Raw genomic sequence first — 19,148 nt, 5'->3', positions numbered from 1 at the left:
CACAGAAGATACTCTGGCAGGTGTGTGTTGGCTCTGAACTGCTACCTAGTGGATAGCTTTTAATCCTCCAGATGTATGTGAACAATGCCACATAGCTGTATTTGCCCTATATTTTTAATAACCATCAAACACACAAGGTGCTGCAGCAGTTATGGACTTTTGACAAGCTTTAAAACATTCGAGTTTCTATTGTTTAATGAATGCATGAAAACTTAATTATGTCAATAAAGGCTTGATAAAGTAAGCTAATAAAGTAAACTATCTGACACTAGGTTGACCATTTGGACCAAATGGTCCATTGACTCCCAAAAGAAAGAACCGATTCTGAACACCTGAAACAAGTCGTTAGTAATTCCAGACTTCCTTCCTGTACAAACCTACACAGGTTTGTAACAAAAAACCCACTTCTGGTTTTCATTGGCTGCTCGTGAACAGCTTTGACCCGCCTTCAAATACTACAGTAGTAGTTGCCCTGAAAGAGTTAGGTTCCTGTTGTTGCCATGTCTAGAAGATGCTGTTTTTTTACACTGCCAAAGCAAAACCACTTTGCATAGACTACTAAAGGATGAGAATGTAAAGCATCGGTGGTTAGAGTTCATTTTAAAAACGATACCAGTTCAACTCTGACCTTCATTTGTGTTCCTGTCATTTCACTGACTATTGCTTCTCCAATCTAACCGAAGTTAATGTGGGATTAGCAAAACGATTATTCATTAAAGAAAGATCGGACCATGCCCACTTTATTTGGACCAACTTGCGCCACTGAATCACAACCTGTAATTATGATTCATTATTTAGGTATATATTTTCTACCAGGTGTTCCAAATGCATGTTTTTGTGTTGTATACGTGCACAGCCAGTGCAGAGCTGTTAGCCTCTGCTGACCGGCTAACTCACATTATTGTCTTGAAATAGCTCTGCTAATCAGCTGTGGGCCCAATATTACCTACAAATGGTGGTTCGGGTTTATCTTCTGATACATCACTGTCTGACTCCGGCTCAAAATGGTAAGGTAAAACCAACATTTTTTCAGACGGAGCTGAAACTCCGTTATGGTAGTGGGCGTTTCCTTTTCGACATGCGCTGTAAGCGGCAGACCAATCACAACAGACTGGGACATCTGACCAATCAGAGCAGAGTATGCACTCTGAAAGGAGGAGTTTAGAACGAGTTGTTTGTTACACTGTGGGGAAAAAGGTAGTGCTGCAATTTAAATTGAAAGCACATTAAAGAGCTTTTTTTTTAAACCTTGGATGCACATAAATCTATTGTATGAGACCTTTAAAACAAAATTAGGCACTTTTGAAAACCATAATGGGTGCACTTTAAGCCACTTATTTTTGCTGATTTTTTTTCCCCAAGCAAAGGCATCAATCGCTAGAAGCACTGCAGTTTCTTAATGTTTCAGAGGTCTGATTCATTTTACTTTTTGGCTCTTTGGTGTTCTACAACAGTGGTTCCCAAACTTTTCCAGGGCAAGGCCCCCCAAATGGCATTAACATTTGACGAAGGCCCCCCTTTTGCAAGATTAAACACATTAAAAATACAGACTTCTGAATATATCCCCCTTTTCTTTTTATTAATAATTACATCTTACATCACATTAGGAATTAATCGTGTGTGTGTGTGTGTGTGGTTGTTTGAGAGTGAGAATTTATTTTTCACACCAAATTGTTGCGGCCCCCAGGGGGGCCCCACTTTGAAAACCACTGTTCTACAACACTGCACATGTAAAGGAGCACAATGTTAGAACTGTGGATACGATAAAGTCTATACACAGTGAACTTATATATTTTTGTGATGTAAAGTCAGAAACCAAGATAAATCTAGTCAGAAACCTTTCCATCTTTAATGATCTTGATCCCAACAAAATGCATGAGAAAACAATTATTAGGGAAAAGTAATTAAAAATAAGACACCGGTTGCAAAAGTGTACAAACACTTTTATAATGATGATGTACCTATGTTAACCAGTCACATTCGAAATCACGTGCAAAGAGAAGTAGCATGTAGCTCTTATTAATGAAAGTGATTCTGGTTGCATTTAATTGGATTGCCATGGTCCATAAGGAGCTGGTATACACCTGAGGACTCATTGTTGAAAGGTACCAATCAATAGACGGGAATAAAACAATATTAAAGGCAATGTATACATCATTGAGTACCATGAAGATAATCAAAAAGGGGAGAAAACATGGAACCACCGGAACTTTGCTAGGATCAAGCTGATCTGCAAAATTTGATGACAGGACAAGAAGAAAACCCATCATCAGGGAGGCTTCCAAGAGGCCTGAAGCAACAATAAAAAAAATTTTTCCTGGCAGGTAGTAGTCACTTTTTGCATGTGACAGTCTCCCATATTTTGCAAATGTCTGGGCTATGGCGTAGGGTAGGCAAGAACATCCAAGCCATAAAGAGAAATTCTTTAAAAAAAACAAAAAAAACAACAAACAAAAACAAACAAAAAAAAAAACACGATGTCGTCGTCTAAAAATATTCAAACCATCTTGCATCATTGTATTATGGTCTAATGAAACAAAGGTTGAAGTTTTTGGCCTTAAAACTGAGATATATGTTTGGTACAAAAACAACAAGCACATACAGTGCATCCGGAAAGTATTCACAGCGCTTCACTTTTTCCACATTTTGTTATGTTACAGCCTTATTCCAAAATGGATTAAATTCATTATTTTCCTCAAAATTCTACAAACAATACCCCATAACGACATCGTGAAAGTAGTTTGTTTGAAATCTTTGCAAATTTATTTAAAAAAAAAAAAATAAAAAAAAAATAAAAAATAAAAAGCACATGTACATAAGTATTCACAGCCTTTGCCAAGACACTGAAAACAAAACTCAAAACTCGGATGCATCCTGTTTCCACTGCTCATCCTTGAGATGTTTCTACAACTTGATTGGAGTCCACCTGTGGTAAATTCAGTTGATTGGACATGATTTAGAAAGGCACACACCTGTCTATATAAGGTCCCACAGTTAACAATGCATGTCAGAGCACAAACCAAGCCATGAAGTCCAAGGAATTGTCTGTAGACCTCCGAGACAGGATTGTATCGAGGCACAGATCTGGGGAAGGTTACAGAAACTTTTCTGCAGCATTGAAGGTCCCAATGAGCACAGTGGCCTCCATCATCCATAAATGGAAGAAGTTTGGAACCACCAGGACTCTTCCTAGAGCTGGCCGCCCAGCCAAACTGAGCAATCGGGGGAGAAGGGCCTTAAGTCAGGGAGGTGACCAAAAACCCGATGGTCACTCTGACAGAGCTCCAGCATGTCTCTGTGGAGAGAGGAGAACCTTCCAGAAGAACAACCATCTCTGCAGAACTCCACCAATCAGGCCTGTATGGTAGAGTGGCCAGACGGAAGTCACTCCTCAGTAAAAGGCACATGACAGCCCGCCTGGAGTTTGCCAAAAGTCTCCTGAAGGACTCTCAGACCATGAGAAACTAAATTCTCTGGTCTGATGAAACAAAGATTGAACTCTTTGGCCTGAATGGCAAGCGTCATATCTGGAGGACACCAGGCACCAGTCATCACCTGGCCAATACCATCCCTACAGTGAAGCATGGTGGTGGCAGCATCATGCTGTGGGGATGTTTTTCAGCGGCAGGAACTGGGAGACTAGTCAGGATCGAGGGAAAGATGAATGCAGCAATGTACAGAGACATCCTTGATGAAAACCTGCTCCAGAGCGCTCTGGACCTCTAGACTGGGACGAAGGTTCATCTTCCAACAGGACAACAACCCTAAGCACACAGCCAAGATAACAAAGGAGTGGCTACAGGACAACTCTGTGAATGTCCTTAAGTGGCCCAGCCAGAGCCCAGACTTGAACCCGATTGAACATCTCTGGAGAGATCTGAAAATGGCTGTGCATCATGGACGCTCCCCATCCAACCTGAAGGAGGTTGAGAGGTCCTACAAAGAAGAATGGGAGAAACTGCCCAAAAATAGGTGTGCCATGCTTGTAGCATCATACTGAAAAAGACCTGAGGCTGTAATTGGTGCCAAAGGTGCTTGAGCAAAGGCTGTGAATACTTATGTACATGTGTTTTTTTTTTTAATAAATTTGCAAAGATTTCAAACAAACTTCTATCACCTTGTCATTATGGGGTATTGTTTGTAGAATTTTGAGGAAAATAATGAATTTAATATATTTTGGAAACAGGCTGTAACATAAAATGTGGAAAAAGTGAAGCGCTGTGAATACTTTGCGGATACACTGTACCAACTATGACGCATGGTGGCAGCATTAAGCTTTGGGGCTATAGATAATATAGATGGAATAAAAACCAGCTCAAAATATCAAACTATTTGGGACAAAACCTGCTGACTAATGGTATACAGGTTAAGATCTGAAATTTATTTCTGCAGAATGATAAACCAAAGCAAACATTGAAGCCAACAATGGCTTCAGAAAAGGAAGATCAAAGTCTTGAAATGGCCCAGTCAGAGCCTAGATCGCAATCCCACAGAAACCCAGTGGAATACTTCAAAGAATGTCAGTGTGAAGGAATTCTTTTGCATGGAATAGTGAGCTAAAATGACTTTAGTCTTATTCACAAAGACTTACTGCTGTAATAAATGCAAACGCACTTCATCTCAGATCATCGCTTGGTATCATGGACTCTGACCCTCCCTGTCCTGCCCATCAACAACTATTCTTACCTCTCCCCCACTCGCTGCAACCTCCACAGCTTTCAGTAGCCTAAAAACTCTCCCCAACCCTGACTCCTTTTCCTCTCTACTGCTTGAATTAGCTCAAACACTGTCCTCGCATTACTTCCTCATCCATGGACCTCCTCTACCCTCCATCTTCCATACATAGGAAGTCTTTTTAATCTACTCCTGGACTATCATATGTTGTGCAGCAATCGGAAATAATTAATAGCAGCTGAAAGTGGACGAGATCAAATCCTGATATCAAACTCCTCTCATACTGCTCTTTCCAGTCTAATTTCTCATTATCAGCACCCATCAATCATCATCACTTCTCTCTGTTCATTCTAAAATCCTTGAACGTGCTGTCTACAATTAATAGGCTCTCAATCTCACCCAGAATAACCTCCTAACCAGTCTGGTTAGGAGGTTAACCATAAAACCATAAAATGGTTAACCTAACCATAAAAAAATGCCCCTGTGGCAAATACTGAGAAACTGTGTGTTGCTAGAAAGACCAAACGGTCATCAATCTTCATTGTCCTGTGGACCTTTCAGCAGCCTTCCACAGACTCAATTACAAGACTCTCATCCATCTCATGCCAATAATTTGCTTCTTAACTTGAGGCTAGACTCCTATGACATGCAAACTAGAATACAGCTGCACGACTTGTATTCAACACTCCCAAGTTCTCACACACTACCCCATTGCTATGCTCCCTCCACTGGCTACCTGTAGCTGCCCTTAAAAACCCTAAAGAGCTCATCACCCCCCGGCTCTGCACCACACTCCCTCCGAGCCTCTGGCATTGCTTGACTGGACCCACTATCTCTCAGGGTACGACACAGATAACAAGCTGGTCCTGGAACCCTGATGGTGGAAGGAAAATCCCCTGTCTGTCCAAACAGTTGAGTCACTGGCTAAAGACATACCTCTACACCAAGCACTAAAATTATCACTGTGTTATATTAAAAAAAAAAAAAATCTTGTCTTGTGCCCCACCATTCTGTACTACCCTTCAACAGGTTTTTTAGACTGATGCTATCTAATGAACTAGCATGAGGGTGTGTTTTGATAAACTACAAGACACTTCTGGAACTCACTATGGATGAGGGCATATGCTAATGCGATAAATGCAAATGCAAAGAGTCCTACCCAAATGTATTAGGGAAGGGTGTGCACCAGGGAATCAAGTTCAGTTTCCCAAATGATTATCTATTTGTCTCTCTTTTATTTGTTCAAAATCATTAAATATGAAAAAATTTATCTTGGATTCTGGCTTTACATTATATTGCCTACAATTTCACTAAGGGTGTGTAGGTTCTATACACGGAATATTTGAAATTTATTCTAAACAGATTTAATTATAATTAGCTTTTCACAAATATACACTCACTATCCACATGAATAGGAACCCTTGATCAGTTAATGTTCACATCACATGGCGATAAAGTGTGATCTCTGTAACTTAACAGTCGCATGGTTGTTAGTGCCAGATGGGCTAGTTTGTGAATTTCATGATCTCCTGGAATTAATACACAGAATAGTGCAAAACAACAATAACATCATCATCATCATCATCATCTTGTGAGCAGAGGCTGAAACACCTTGTTGATGAGAGAGATCAGAGGAGAATGACCAGACTGGTCTGCCCTCTCTTATCAACAATGTGTTTCCACCCACAGAACTCTCACTCACACAATTTTCTCCCCCAGACAATTCTGTGTAAATTCTAGAGAGGGTTGTGTGTGAAATTCCTAAGAGATCAAACCAGCCCATCTGGCACAAACATCCATGCTGTGGTTAAAGTCACAGAGATCACACTTTTTCTTCATCCAGACGTGAACATTAACTGAAGCTTTTGATCTGTATCTGCATGCTTTTATGCATTGTGCTGCTGCCCCATGATGGCTGACTGGATAACTGCAGAAATGTGCAGGTGTACAGGTGTTCCTATTAAAGTGGACAGTGTGTGTATAAACAGGTCAATCATGACAAAGGGTGGCAATACATTTTAATTTTTATAAAAGACCCGTCTTTACATGTCTGTAAAGGCTGTCTAGGAAATAAAATACATTCATAAATAGGGTATATAAAGGTCTAGACTAATTCCATGGTGGGTGTGTACAGAGTTACATGACACTACTACTAAATCTGATGCTAAAACACACGCAAGAATTCAGTGCAAACCAGATGTTCAGCAACGACTGGTAACATATTCAAGTACTGCAACTTTAGAAGCCAGGCTTCGGACTTCATGGGTGCTCCAGGTAAGGCATTTGCAGGAGCCACACCAAATCTATTTCAAATAGATGCTCATCTAAAGCAAACATAGCTGCAATCCATCATATTGGTTCAAGCATTACTTCATAAATAGTGCCCTGGCAAAGATCGCATACAAGCTTTTTAGCTATTGTACATGCCTACTCATTTCCAGGATAATCAAAATAACTGCATATACTGACATCCTGTTTGACATATTCACTCAAACATTTCTCAAGAAAGTTGCAGACAAATGCTTTGAAAATTTTGAAAAACATGCACTCAATAACCTTTGCCAGGTCTGAATATCATTTGAGACAAGGTGTATACAAAATTTGTAAAAGTAGCAATCAGACTGTGTTAAAATTATGTAATAATATAAAGGTTGAGGGGAAAAAAAAAACAATCTATTGTGAATGTCTATTGTGTGTGCACACCCACTTAAAGTGATGCTAATAGGACAAAGCAGTGGCATACATACAGAAATGTTTTATTTCCACAAAGGCTGTCAACTAAATACTCACTGACTCGCTTCTTTAATAATAAACAGAGCCTATAAATCTGGTGTCTGCAGGCATTGTATTTAGACTATTAGTTTCATATTATAATTAGTAAAACTCCTCAACCACGTACACTACATAAAGTTTGAACAAGCCAGAATATATATATATATATATATATATATATATATATATATATATATATATATATATACATATATACATACATACATATACATATACATATATATATTTTAACTGTCCTAATTATATTTTGATAAAGGCTCATGAAGCCTTCTGAAGAACATGCTGAGAGAAATACTGTTAAATATAAAACAAATACAATCTTTGTTTAGGTTACTGCACAATTCCAAATGTGTTATTTCAGAGTGTGAATACCTTCATTACAACTGTAAATGGTAGACAATATTAAAAATAACAAAACACCTTGCATAATACATGTGGATTTATTTTTATTTTTTTTACTGTATGCAGGGCACTTTGATCATCATAATCAAGTGATTATATAAACAACATATGAGAAAATGTGAGTTTCAGGATGCGTTAATACCATATTTAGAAACTAATTGCTAACTGGACGACTGTTAGCTCTTTGCAGATTTAACAATAACTCAGAAATTTTTGAATTTTAAGTCTCAAGAAAACACACAGCAGATACTAAATATGAATGATATGAGGTACTACATTTAAATAATTACCGTTGGGAGAAGGAATTAATACCATTTTAGGCATATTTTACTCCAAATGAAGCACCACAGCAGCACAGCTTCTGACCTGTTCGCATCACAGAGCATAAAGCGTGCCAAGTCTTAAATGTAAAAGGAAGGCCCCAGTGATTAAAACAGGACTGTGTTGGAAGCAGCAACACTGTGGTGCTAGTTTAGCATGCTTAATGCTTCTGTTGTAAAATGGGCTTCACCATGTACATACCAGAAAACACTTCGAAACTGTAGTTTAACGTATCCGAACACATACTACAGATGTGGTACATGGAGATTAGGTTTAAGACCATGGTTATTGGAATTTAATACCATTTAGTACACGGACACCTTGTATAAAGATGATGGCTAAACCCTCAGTAGTTTCCATATTCCATGTGAAGTTTGTGGTTGCACAGTTAGCCTCTTATTTGTTGGCTGTAGCTTTGAGGTGTTTCAGTGCACTCCTAAATATTTCATAGTTAATACTAATTCATGTAGTTGTAGATGGTTTGGGTTAGTATGTACATACATACAGGAATATGTTTAGCTGACCCCTTAGTATCTAAAATGACCATAATCTTGACTTCTCGGAATACTGTTTGTTTTAGAAAATGGAGCATGTTTGGTACTCACGCTTTCCATAAAGCCAGGTTTAAAAGCTTCAGGCTGACGTCTCATATCATCCTGGTCTCTGTGGCGCATCATTTCCTCCTCACGTCTCCGCCTCTCTTCCTCATGTCTAAAAATCCACAGAGGAAATTCAGAAAGTATTCAGGACCATCGTGACAAACTAGAAATGAGAGAAAACCAGTGCATTGCAGACTTTAGCATTTTGCCTCTTTCAACTCATAAGGCCTTAGTGGGTTGAATCGATTGTGTTAGAGGAGGGAAACCATCAGGACTGCAGTCTGACACTCCTACCATAACATATTAATGGAAATTCCGGTTTAAAATAGTACTTAATACATGTGATTCATTTTATATAATGACTTCATTAAAAGGTGTGAATAACTGAAGATTACTGCAACTTTATAATAAATTTCCAATTACTTGTTATTGGCAACTCTAATGTGTACCTCATCTCCATCTGTTTGCGCTTATGCAGCTCCTGGTTTCTCAGCTCCTCCAGTCGGCGTAGCTCTTCTTGACGGCGCATGAGATCTGGTGTAAAAATACACCAAAATGCATCAGTGCGTTATTTTGCAACACTCACTTAAATAGGTGAGGGTCAAAGTTCAACTGCAGCAATACCTTGTCTCATCATCATGAGCTGGTGCTCATGTTTTGCAGTCTCCATCTCAGCCTCTAGTTTCTCCTTGGCCTCTTGGATATTCCTGTTCACCTGCTCCCGCTGCTGTTTCTCCATCTCATCAAGTGCCTTCCAGCGTGATGAGTACTCAAACTCAAAGGTCCCTGGCTGGGCAAAGCGAGGAGGCTGCTCCCTTTCCCTACATACAGGGCAGGTATAGTAAGGGCTTGTAGTAATGATATTAAGTCCCATATTTATTGCCTGTTGTCATTTGCTCCACATACTAACAATAGATATACAACAAACATTTTGTATGTTTCATTGTTCCAGCAACATACTTGTGATACTGTGCTGACTTTTGCAATAATTTTTCTGAAAGGCCATCTTCATCGTCAAACTGCTCTGTTGGTTCAACAATAACTGGCCGCGGAGATCTGACAGGACAAACCAGAACAAGAGAAGGGTAAACCAAGTGATTGACACCACCACATGATAAAACCAAAAAATTTAAATGATTATCCGAATCTAAAAGAACTTACGTAGTAAGTAAAAGGGCTCCATCAGCACAACGGTCAAGAGCCTTTCGTGCAGCAGGCTTATTGGCAAACTCCACAATTCCTTTACCTGTAGGTCTGCCACGATCATCTACCACCACAACTGCCCTCTCCACTGGCCCAAACTGTGAAAATGCCTGCTCCAGCAACTCATTGGTAACAACTGGTGAAAGGTTTCGAACTGTGAGAGCAGCTCCATGTGTGGCAAACCGAATGCGTATGGGCCTGTTCCGCAGCACTGTTCCATCCAACTCTGCTTTGGCAATCTCCGCTAATGTCCTTGATTCCTTTAAAAAGGAAAAAAGAAAAAAGAGAAATAAGACACTTGCCTTACAGACTGATCAGCTCAGGAGAAATGCTGCCTATTACACAAGCATACATACGACACATCAGATCAATTCGTACAGATTGGCTATGTTCTCATTTATTCTTAAAGAGAAACAGTTTAGATGCCTCACTTCCTAAACCACTCATCTAAGGTGAAAGGTTAAAGAAATTGTATTTTTTTTTTTTAAAGTAATAACGATCATTTTAAACAATTTCATATTCACGAATACTCTCAGTTCATACAACAGCTGTAGACAGAACTGTAGAGTAAACAAGATCTAGGGCTAACATTATTGGATGAGCAATGATTCCAGTGCTCAGCGGTTAAGAAACCTGGGACTTTATTTATAAACACTGCATACGCACTAAATGTGTAGTGGAGTTGACATCGAAAATCTCATATGCACGTACACATTGAGATTTCAAATAAATACTTAAAAGAAAATTCAGTGCATAATTTGCCTATACACAAATTAAGTATATTTCACAGCTCTATAAAAAAGTGGGTTTTTTGAGGCTGTTAGAAGACTACACCAATGGAAGAACAAGCCAATTTAGATTTCAAATAGCAGGAATTTTGTGTTAAGTTGAGCCTATTTTTAGAAAGACCAACCATGAGAGACTCCATGAAAAAAAAAAAAAAAACAACAACCTTGGATTCCTAGGAATCAATCCCTTTCAGAGAGAATTAACTAAGAGTTTGGGGATAAGCTCCATCATGCCAGATGCATACATGCCAAAATCAAAGTGCATTGTGTGGTGAGGCCCAGTTTCCCAAATTTATTTGGAAAAATTACCTGTATTAACACTACAATAGGAACACCTAGTCAAAACAACGCTGTTTTCATCAATCAAAAACAAATTTCATGTTATAGACATTCAAATCACCAGTGATGCCAACAGGACTTTAACCAATATGGTTGCTCGAGGGCACAACTCGAAGACAAAGCAGTGTACCAAACATACTTGAGGCCACTGCTGTATGGGGTGGCTGGCTTGTGGGCAAGTTAACACAATGTAATAAATATTGTGCTTTAATTTACCTGGTTTTAAGCATTAAAATCTGGGTCTTGATGTAAAGATAGCCTGAAACACTGAATCACTCCTACAGGTGACCAATGGCTACCCTCTCAAGCACTAGCTCCATTCCCTAAGCCTCATAGTGCAGAGAAGAGAGGCTACTATGACACACATGCTATGGTACATACAGTTGTGGAGAACATATTGGGCTGCTAAAAAGCAGGTTTTGATTGGATGCATCAGGTAGGAAACTTAACCACCCACAAAATGTCCGCCACAGCATGTGCCATACTGTACCTTAACCCCGACTTACAGTACAATGATCCTGATACAGATCCACATCCCTACCCTCAAAATTGCTACAAGAGGGTATGATATGATGCAGCATTTCCCATACATAATTGGCCCTCAATGTAACTGAGCACAGTGCCAAATATGGACTTTTTGCTAGAATTCAGCCACAGCTGACAGGTTTTCTCAGACTGCCACACAATGTAACAAGGTCTCCCAACATTCTGGGATTTCTCTGGAACGCTGGCTTGTGTGCACACCTCACATGAAAAGTGCATGTGTAAAGGAGCTGTGTGTTAGTTACAGACTCCCATTCTGACTGGGTAACCCATGTAGGACAGGACTGGTCAGGACTAACCCCTAAAAGGGAACGCACCATAAAACTATCCACAGCAAGGGAGCTTCAAGATGAAAAAGCATGTATGCAAGTACATGAGCAGCACCCAAAATGAGATCAAAAAAGGACAACAATTGCAAGACCCATTATCCCTGGAAATACTCCAATCACCCAATGACAGCAGTATTTGAATATAAGGAACAAGATTAGCACATCTCTTCACCATGTATGCCCTAACAGTCAGCACATGTCCAGCTGGTACAACCGCCTGATTAAGAGAAGAAATGCAAGCTTCTCCTATACCCCAAATAACTACCAACATGCAGAGACGACCAGGCACGAGTGTGGCATAACATTTCCTAGAAACCTAGATGTTGTCCTTGATGAAACAAAGAACACATAAGCATGCTTGTTTAGTATCATGGTTTAATCATAACGCATGATCTGATGGTGATCACACTGTACTTTTTCAAAGTTAGGATTCAAATGAATTTATGTACATTACCATTTTCACATTTGTTTTCTGTAAGTTTATGAATAACATTTAATTGGAATTACAATGTTCTATCTGAATAATCAAACATTAAGCTTTTGAGCCATAAAGCGTTGACTTTGAATTAGGGCTGCAAAAACTAATCGATAATTAAAATAATCAACAACTAATTTGATAATGGATTAGTCAGGTCTGTGACGTCACTTGACAACGGTGAAAAACGCATGTCTATGAATAAAACACACCTGAGAAACAGCGGAGGTCACAGCGTGAGCTGCTGTGGGAAACGTGCACGATCCAGGTCGTCCAAAACATGAGAATGTTTTATATTAAGCGCTTCAATCAAACTCATGAGTGTATTAACGTGGTTTGTATCACATGCTGCGACAGACACATGTGCTGTTTAATGTGTTCCAGACGTGTTTTCTTCAGCACCAAAATGACATTTTTATCTTTACATGCTTATCTGTAATTGTTAGAAATTCACACCAGTATTTCCATTTTACGTAAAGACTCGTCCTGACAGCGAGTGAGTCTCCATTAAACTTCACTGAATGAGTGCGAGTCCATGCATGCGCGTCAATCAAACAGCACGCGATAGAAACGAAGCACAATAACTCTCCCTAAAATATTCATTTTGATCAAATATGTTGTTTGATGCTATATTGAGAAACAAAAATAATTGAGAATAGTAAATATAATGAACATGTCATTGTACATAAATGTAAGAAGTGTCATACATTTACAGAATAAAGTAACATGTGACTGTGTTTAAATGAGTGAATGTGTGTGTTACTGCAGAACATTCAACTTCAAACCAGGTAACACTCAGTTTATTCTTTTAGCATTTTTAATATAGTGATTGAGCTTCTGCTTTAAAGCTTGTGGACAATCAGCTGGTTTTTTTGGTTTTCAAAATATAATGTTAATATTTTACATATGTATAGCATAACCCACCATAAATACATTTAATACCTTTTTCACAGCCTTCAATATGCACAATGTTTGAAGGACAACATCGGGCAGATTGTGAAATGTTTTTTCGGAAAGAAAAAAAAAAAAAAAAATTCCAGGAAAAAAAAAATTGGCCTTTCACTCCAAGTAATTGATTAATTGAGGAATTATTGACAAACTAATCGATTAGTGAAATAATTGTTAGTTGCAGCCCTAATTTGAATAATGTAAAAGCAGATAAAACTTTAACTTAATTTTTACTGAACAACATCGTGGTGGCACTGTGCAGGAGTATTGGGGATACTTGAAAGATGGAAATGCTAAAATACAGTTTGACTAGGCTATACCAGAACAGCCCTATCCATGAGAACAAGCACTGACCCCTAAGTGGACTCCCAATGCTGTCTGAGGTAGAGAACATGATTTTCATTAAAGCAAATGAGGCGTAACGGCAGAAAAAATGCTGCGTTCAGCTCAACGTAGCAGTGGGAAGTCAGAGCTCGGAATTGTACTGTTTGTCCAAGCTACAAAATGGGAAAACATATGAACATCTCCATGAAAGCCTGTTTTTTTGTTTACGCTGACTGAGCACCAAGAGATAGTAAACTAGCAACAAGCTAGACAGATGAGATCAATGATATGACTTTCATGATGCATTTCCCTTAAAACAGCACAGTTAGTGTTATAGATGTTTATGTCTGCATGTTTAGATTGCTCTAAAGCAAATAAGATAAGATGAACTTTATTGATCCCACACTGGGGAAATTCCCTTATTAGTATTATAATCAGTTACATTATAATAAGTATATATAATTATTATAATTCCCTTATTAGTATTATAATCTTTCAACACTTGATTAATCAAAGCACGGCCTTATAAGAAACAAGTTAAAATGCAAAAAAAGATGCACCTGTAACAATTCAAACCGCACTGGTGATAGATGTGGCAATTCAATTCTAATAACAATCTACCTGATGGATTATATTTATCAAACCATGATGCTAATCAATACACTTGTTGACTATAGTTCACTGTTTTAGATCATTCCTTAACCAATGAACACTGGTCAAAGGTTTCAAACATAAAAGAAGTTTGCAAAGTGCAAAATTATCAACATGTGCCTAGCTCGTCGAAGAGTTTTCAACAAACCGAGTGTTCAAGTCATTCTGCTTCTGTTAAGAAGCTGTCCAGAAGCTTCTGTTATAAACTCATGACAGACATGTATAGAACACCAATAATAAACTGTAAAACCAAGCAAAAGTTTCAGAGGTAACTTAAGAGAACTGTTCTCCACAGTTCATTGGATATTACAGGAATACACAACTTCATAGCCTGTGATGACTGGCTCTGTAAAAATGTACCCATAAACCAAAATCTACACTCAAGCACTTTATTAGGAACACTATGCTAATACTGGGTAGTGCCTCGTTTTGCTCTCAAACAGCATCAAAACTTCATGGCAGGGATTCCACTAGATGCTGGGAGCTTTCTGGTCCATGCTGATTTGACTGCATGGATGCAATTCCTGCACATTTTTCAGGTGCACATTCATGATTCGACTCTCCCGCTCTACCACATCTCGAAGGTGTTCTATTGGATTCAGACCCGGTGACTAGGAAGACCACTGAAGTCATTGTCATGTTCATGAAACCAGTTTGAGACGGCTTTTGCTTTGTGACATGGTGCATAACCATGCAGGAACTAACCATAAAAAAATGGGTACATGGCCATGGAATGCACAACAATACTCAAATAGGCTGCGGTGATTGACTGGTATTGACAGGTACAACGTGTACCAAGAAATCATTCCCCACACCATTACACCACCTCCACCAGCCTGGACTGTTGACACAAGGCAAGTTGGGTCCATGGAGTCATGCTGTTGACAGCAAATTCTGACCCTACCATCTGTGTGACTCAAGAGAAATCAAGATTCATCAGACCAGGCTACATTCTTCCAGTCTTCAACTGTCCAGTTCTGGTGAGGCTGTGTCCACTGCAGCCTCAGCTTTCTGTTTCTGGATGACAGAAGTGGAACCTGACATGGTCTTCTGCTGTTGTAACCCAACCTCAAGATTCAACATGTGCATGCTTAGATGCTTTTCTGCTCACCAAAATTGTACAGATTGGTTATCTGAGTTACTGTAGCCTTCGTGTCAGCTCGACCCAGTCTGACCATTCTCTGTTAACCTCTCTCATCAACAAGGTGTTTGTCTGGAGAACTGCCGCTCACTGGATATTTTTTCTTTAGTGCACCATTCTGAGTAAATTCTCAAGACTGTTGTGTGAGAAAATCCCAGGAGATCAGCAGTTATAGAAATACTCATCAATCATGCCATGTTCAAAATCACTGAGAACAAATTTCCCCCGTCCTGATGGTTGATGTGACTTTACCCGAAGCTGTTGGCCTGTATCTGCATGATTTTATGCATTGCACTGCTGCCACACAATTGGCTGATTTAATAATCGCATGAATGAGTAGGTGTACAGGCATATTACAAATGATTTTTTTTTCTGTTTTATTAGCTGGAAAAGGTCAAGTAAATAAATATGTATATTTAATGATTAAATATATATGCTTATTTTAAATGTTGATTGCACAGTAGGGCAAAAATTTACTATGGAGAACAATGAAAGCAGTGTAACGAACACTGCTGAACAGATTGGTTAATTACTATATTACCACATTTTGGCTTCGTGTACATCTGTAATTAATTTGTTAACTGTACATGGGCTTCGCGCAAGTTGAAATTAAAGACTAATTTTATCCATATGCTGTTTGTTGCTAGCCAACCCTTTCTACTTTAAATTCACTTTAAAACAAGTTATAAAAACCACAATAAACTATTTTTTAGACTCTCAAGATGTTTGTTCACATACTATGAACATGTTCACAGATACAACCGACCCTCAACAGGGCAGAACGATCTCATAATACAGTGCGGCCTGACGACGGTAACTAAGCTCTATCTACGGTACTGTTCTTGGAAAAACTATGACCATAACTAGCTAGAAGACATCAAGGATCGGACCACGGTACTTTTGGAAGGTTTTGTATTATGTCTCACACGTACTATCTCCAGGTGTCAATTTCAATACTGTACATTAAAACTTGCATTCCAAGACCCAATAAGAAGGAATGACTTCAGAGCAGGAAACAACTGTCTATAAACTTAATCACTCATTATATTTATCTGCTGTGCTATCATACGATATTATATGATGTGGTGTGGTGGTCCGCTCAGGGCCAGAAAATCCAGGGCCACTTTTTGGTCCCAATTCACCCCTGATTATTGCTATTAATGCTAAATAACATGCGCTGAAATTTAATATCGATGTTAAAACACTGAAACGTTAAAACACTGAAACGAGGGCCCCATTCCTACATTTTGCATAGGGCCGCCAAACCGATAAACCCAACCTTGTTAGAAAGATACCGCTACCCCTGTTGTTTTTTTAAAAAAGGGCCTGCTTTAATAATGTTTCATTAACAATGTACAGCCTATATGTCGTATTACTTTGTGTGTGTGTGTGTGTGTGTGTATATGTATGTATGTATGTATGTATGTATATATATATATATATATATATATATATATATATATATATATATATATATATATATATGCATGCAATGATATAGGTGTGTATAGAGTTAGTAAACTGCTTTAACTCGTCTGGTTGTAAATTAGCAGGTGAACCTGTCCGTCTACTTCCTCCAGTAATGTTTGTGAGGTTCTGCAGAGCAAGCTAACCTGCAGATTATTTCTAATTCAACTAAACTAACTTCTGTAGCCAAAACTAAGGGCGAAAAAATAAATAAATAAAGTTAACTGGAAATGTTAGCTAGCTGCCCACATCACATCAGCTAGGTAACCGGACTACATTCGAGTACATAGCTGTTTGTTTGTTGTTTTTCTTTGTTGTTGTGTTGTTGTTTTTTTTAACTTATGTAAAGGTAAAGTCTAATGTGTTTTTCTGCAGATTGTCCGAATTGAATTTCCAAAGCAAACAGAGCTAGCTATGTCGTTTAGAGAGACGGCCATGTGCTTACCAGTCGGATGAATCCGAATCCTCTGTCTCGGTTGATGAACACTTCATTCGCCTCGCCATATTTGGCGAACAGCTTTCTGAAGTCTTCCTCTGTAATGTCAGTAGGAAGATTGCCGACAAATAGTCGGCACCTCTGTGTAAATGTTTTCTCTCCCGGTTTCCTAAAACTCTTCAGGTCCAAAGTCATTTCCCGAGGCTCGCTGCTGCCTTCTGCTTCTGGTTGCGGGCTTGTGATTTTCGGCGATGGCGTCGCTCCCTCCATCTTCTGCCCGCGCTCTGTGGACGGAGAGTCCGTGCTGCGACTCGGATTTTGAGGCTTCGGAGATGGAGAACTGTTCTGAATGTTGACATGCTTAAGGTTTCGGTTTGCCATTTCGAATGCAATCTATTATGGTAAAAATTATACACGTTATAACTCCTAACAACAACACAACAATTAATCTGCCTCTTGTTCCTAGCAACGGCTGTACTGGTCTCAACTGCGCTTGCGCAGACTTTCAAACAAACTCCCTATTTCCGGTGTTCTAAAAGGTGCTGTTTCAAACTTTGGCGCCATCTACAGGAAACACGATGACATGTCGCTATACCCAATGACATTTTTCGTTCATTCTTCTTGAGTAACCGCTTTATCCCGAGCAGGGTCTCGATGCATAGATACTATCCCATGAACGCTGGGCACACTGGAATTCCTGGATGTTTTTGTGTAAATGTGTGTGAATCATATACTTACGGGTTTTCTAGCGTAATCTGCCTACCTGCATGTTTTTGGACAGTGGGAGAAAACCAGAGAACCCAGAGGAAGTCTACACGAACACAGAGAGAACATGCAAAATCCCATACAGATAGTAACCCGAGTTCAGGATTAAACCCTGGGGCTGTTAGTGTTACCTTCTGCCCCACCTTGCCCCTCTACATTATATTTGATGGATTCACTGGTTGTTATGGGGTAATTACAAGCGAGCACAAGGTTATTTTTAGTTTAGGTTTTTTTTTTTTTTTTTTTTTTAAATCTATTATGTAAAGCAGAGGTTCTCAGCCTTTTGTAACTAAAGCCCCCCCCACCCCCCGCCGCCTCCCCTATCATGTGGCGCACCCCCTCCCATCAAACCTACAGAAACATAATCAAACATACCAAGATTTGAAGAACCTTGTGACAGATCATGTGTCACTGTTGCCAATATCAAATGTAGTAACATTTTAGAGTCATTGATAAGCATAAATTATAATATAAACATAATTACTATATACTGTTCATGTTAATTATTTGTTATCCTTCTATTACATCTGTTCATTTCTCAAAATGCATGAGTAAAGTAGGCTTTTCCCTAGATTTCTACTAGCGCTAGCTCTGTAACCAGTAGAATCTCTAACTCAATTTTTTACAGCAGGATGCTACTATAGAGGACTTATTTGAGAACGTTTGACCCCATAAAAAAATGAGAAGTCTCAAACCTGAAATGTTCTGCATGCACACTGTACTTACTTGGGTACCCTATAATAAATTAAGACTGAGACTCAAACCCTTCCCATTATAAATTGACCCTAAATGTGGAACTGTGAGCAATCTTGAGCATTACAATTGGACTTAAGTTCTAAGTCTAAGGAACAAGAATGTGCAGAATGTTTGTTTATATATGTACATGTACCTTGTAGTGTACTCTAGAGATCAGTTTTTGTTCCAATAAGTAGGACCTGATCCTGAGGATC

At 39.0% G+C, this 19,148-nt stretch overlaps 1 protein-coding gene across 4 annotated transcripts in view; it reads right to left on the bottom strand.

Annotated features, from left to right (window-relative positions):
* pspc1 (paraspeckle component 1) overlaps positions 1-17,941 on the bottom strand; it is a 42,528-nt gene extending 24,587 nt beyond the window's left edge. For 3 of the 4 annotated variants that reach the window (XM_017457966.3, XM_017457963.3, XM_017457964.3), the window contains exons 1-6: positions 17,443-17,940; positions 9,951-10,252; positions 9,750-9,845; positions 9,414-9,610; positions 9,239-9,323; positions 8,796-8,901 (exon numbers count right to left, since the gene is read on the bottom strand). In XM_017457966.3, the coding sequence (XP_017313455.1) occupies positions 8,796-8,901; positions 9,239-9,323; positions 9,414-9,610; positions 9,750-9,845; positions 9,951-10,252; positions 17,443-17,814 (1,158 nt within the window). In that variant the 5' untranslated portion in view covers positions 17,815-17,940. Of the gene's footprint in view, positions 1-8,795; positions 8,902-9,238; positions 9,324-9,413; positions 9,611-9,749; positions 9,846-9,950; positions 10,253-17,442 lie in introns of all 4 variants that reach the window. The other variant, XM_017457965.3, reaches the window with a different exon arrangement.
* Positions 17,942-19,148: the final 1,207 nt, after the last annotated feature.

This window comes from Ictalurus punctatus, chromosome 26 (genome assembly GCF_001660625.3).
Source record: "Ictalurus punctatus breed USDA103 chromosome 26, Coco_2.0, whole genome shotgun sequence".
In the NCBI taxonomy this organism is placed as follows: Eukaryota; Metazoa; Chordata; class Actinopteri; order Siluriformes; family Ictaluridae; genus Ictalurus; species Ictalurus punctatus.
The sequence above is the reverse complement of the archived record's forward strand: the minus strand, read 5'-3'. Positions and strand labels throughout refer to the sequence as shown.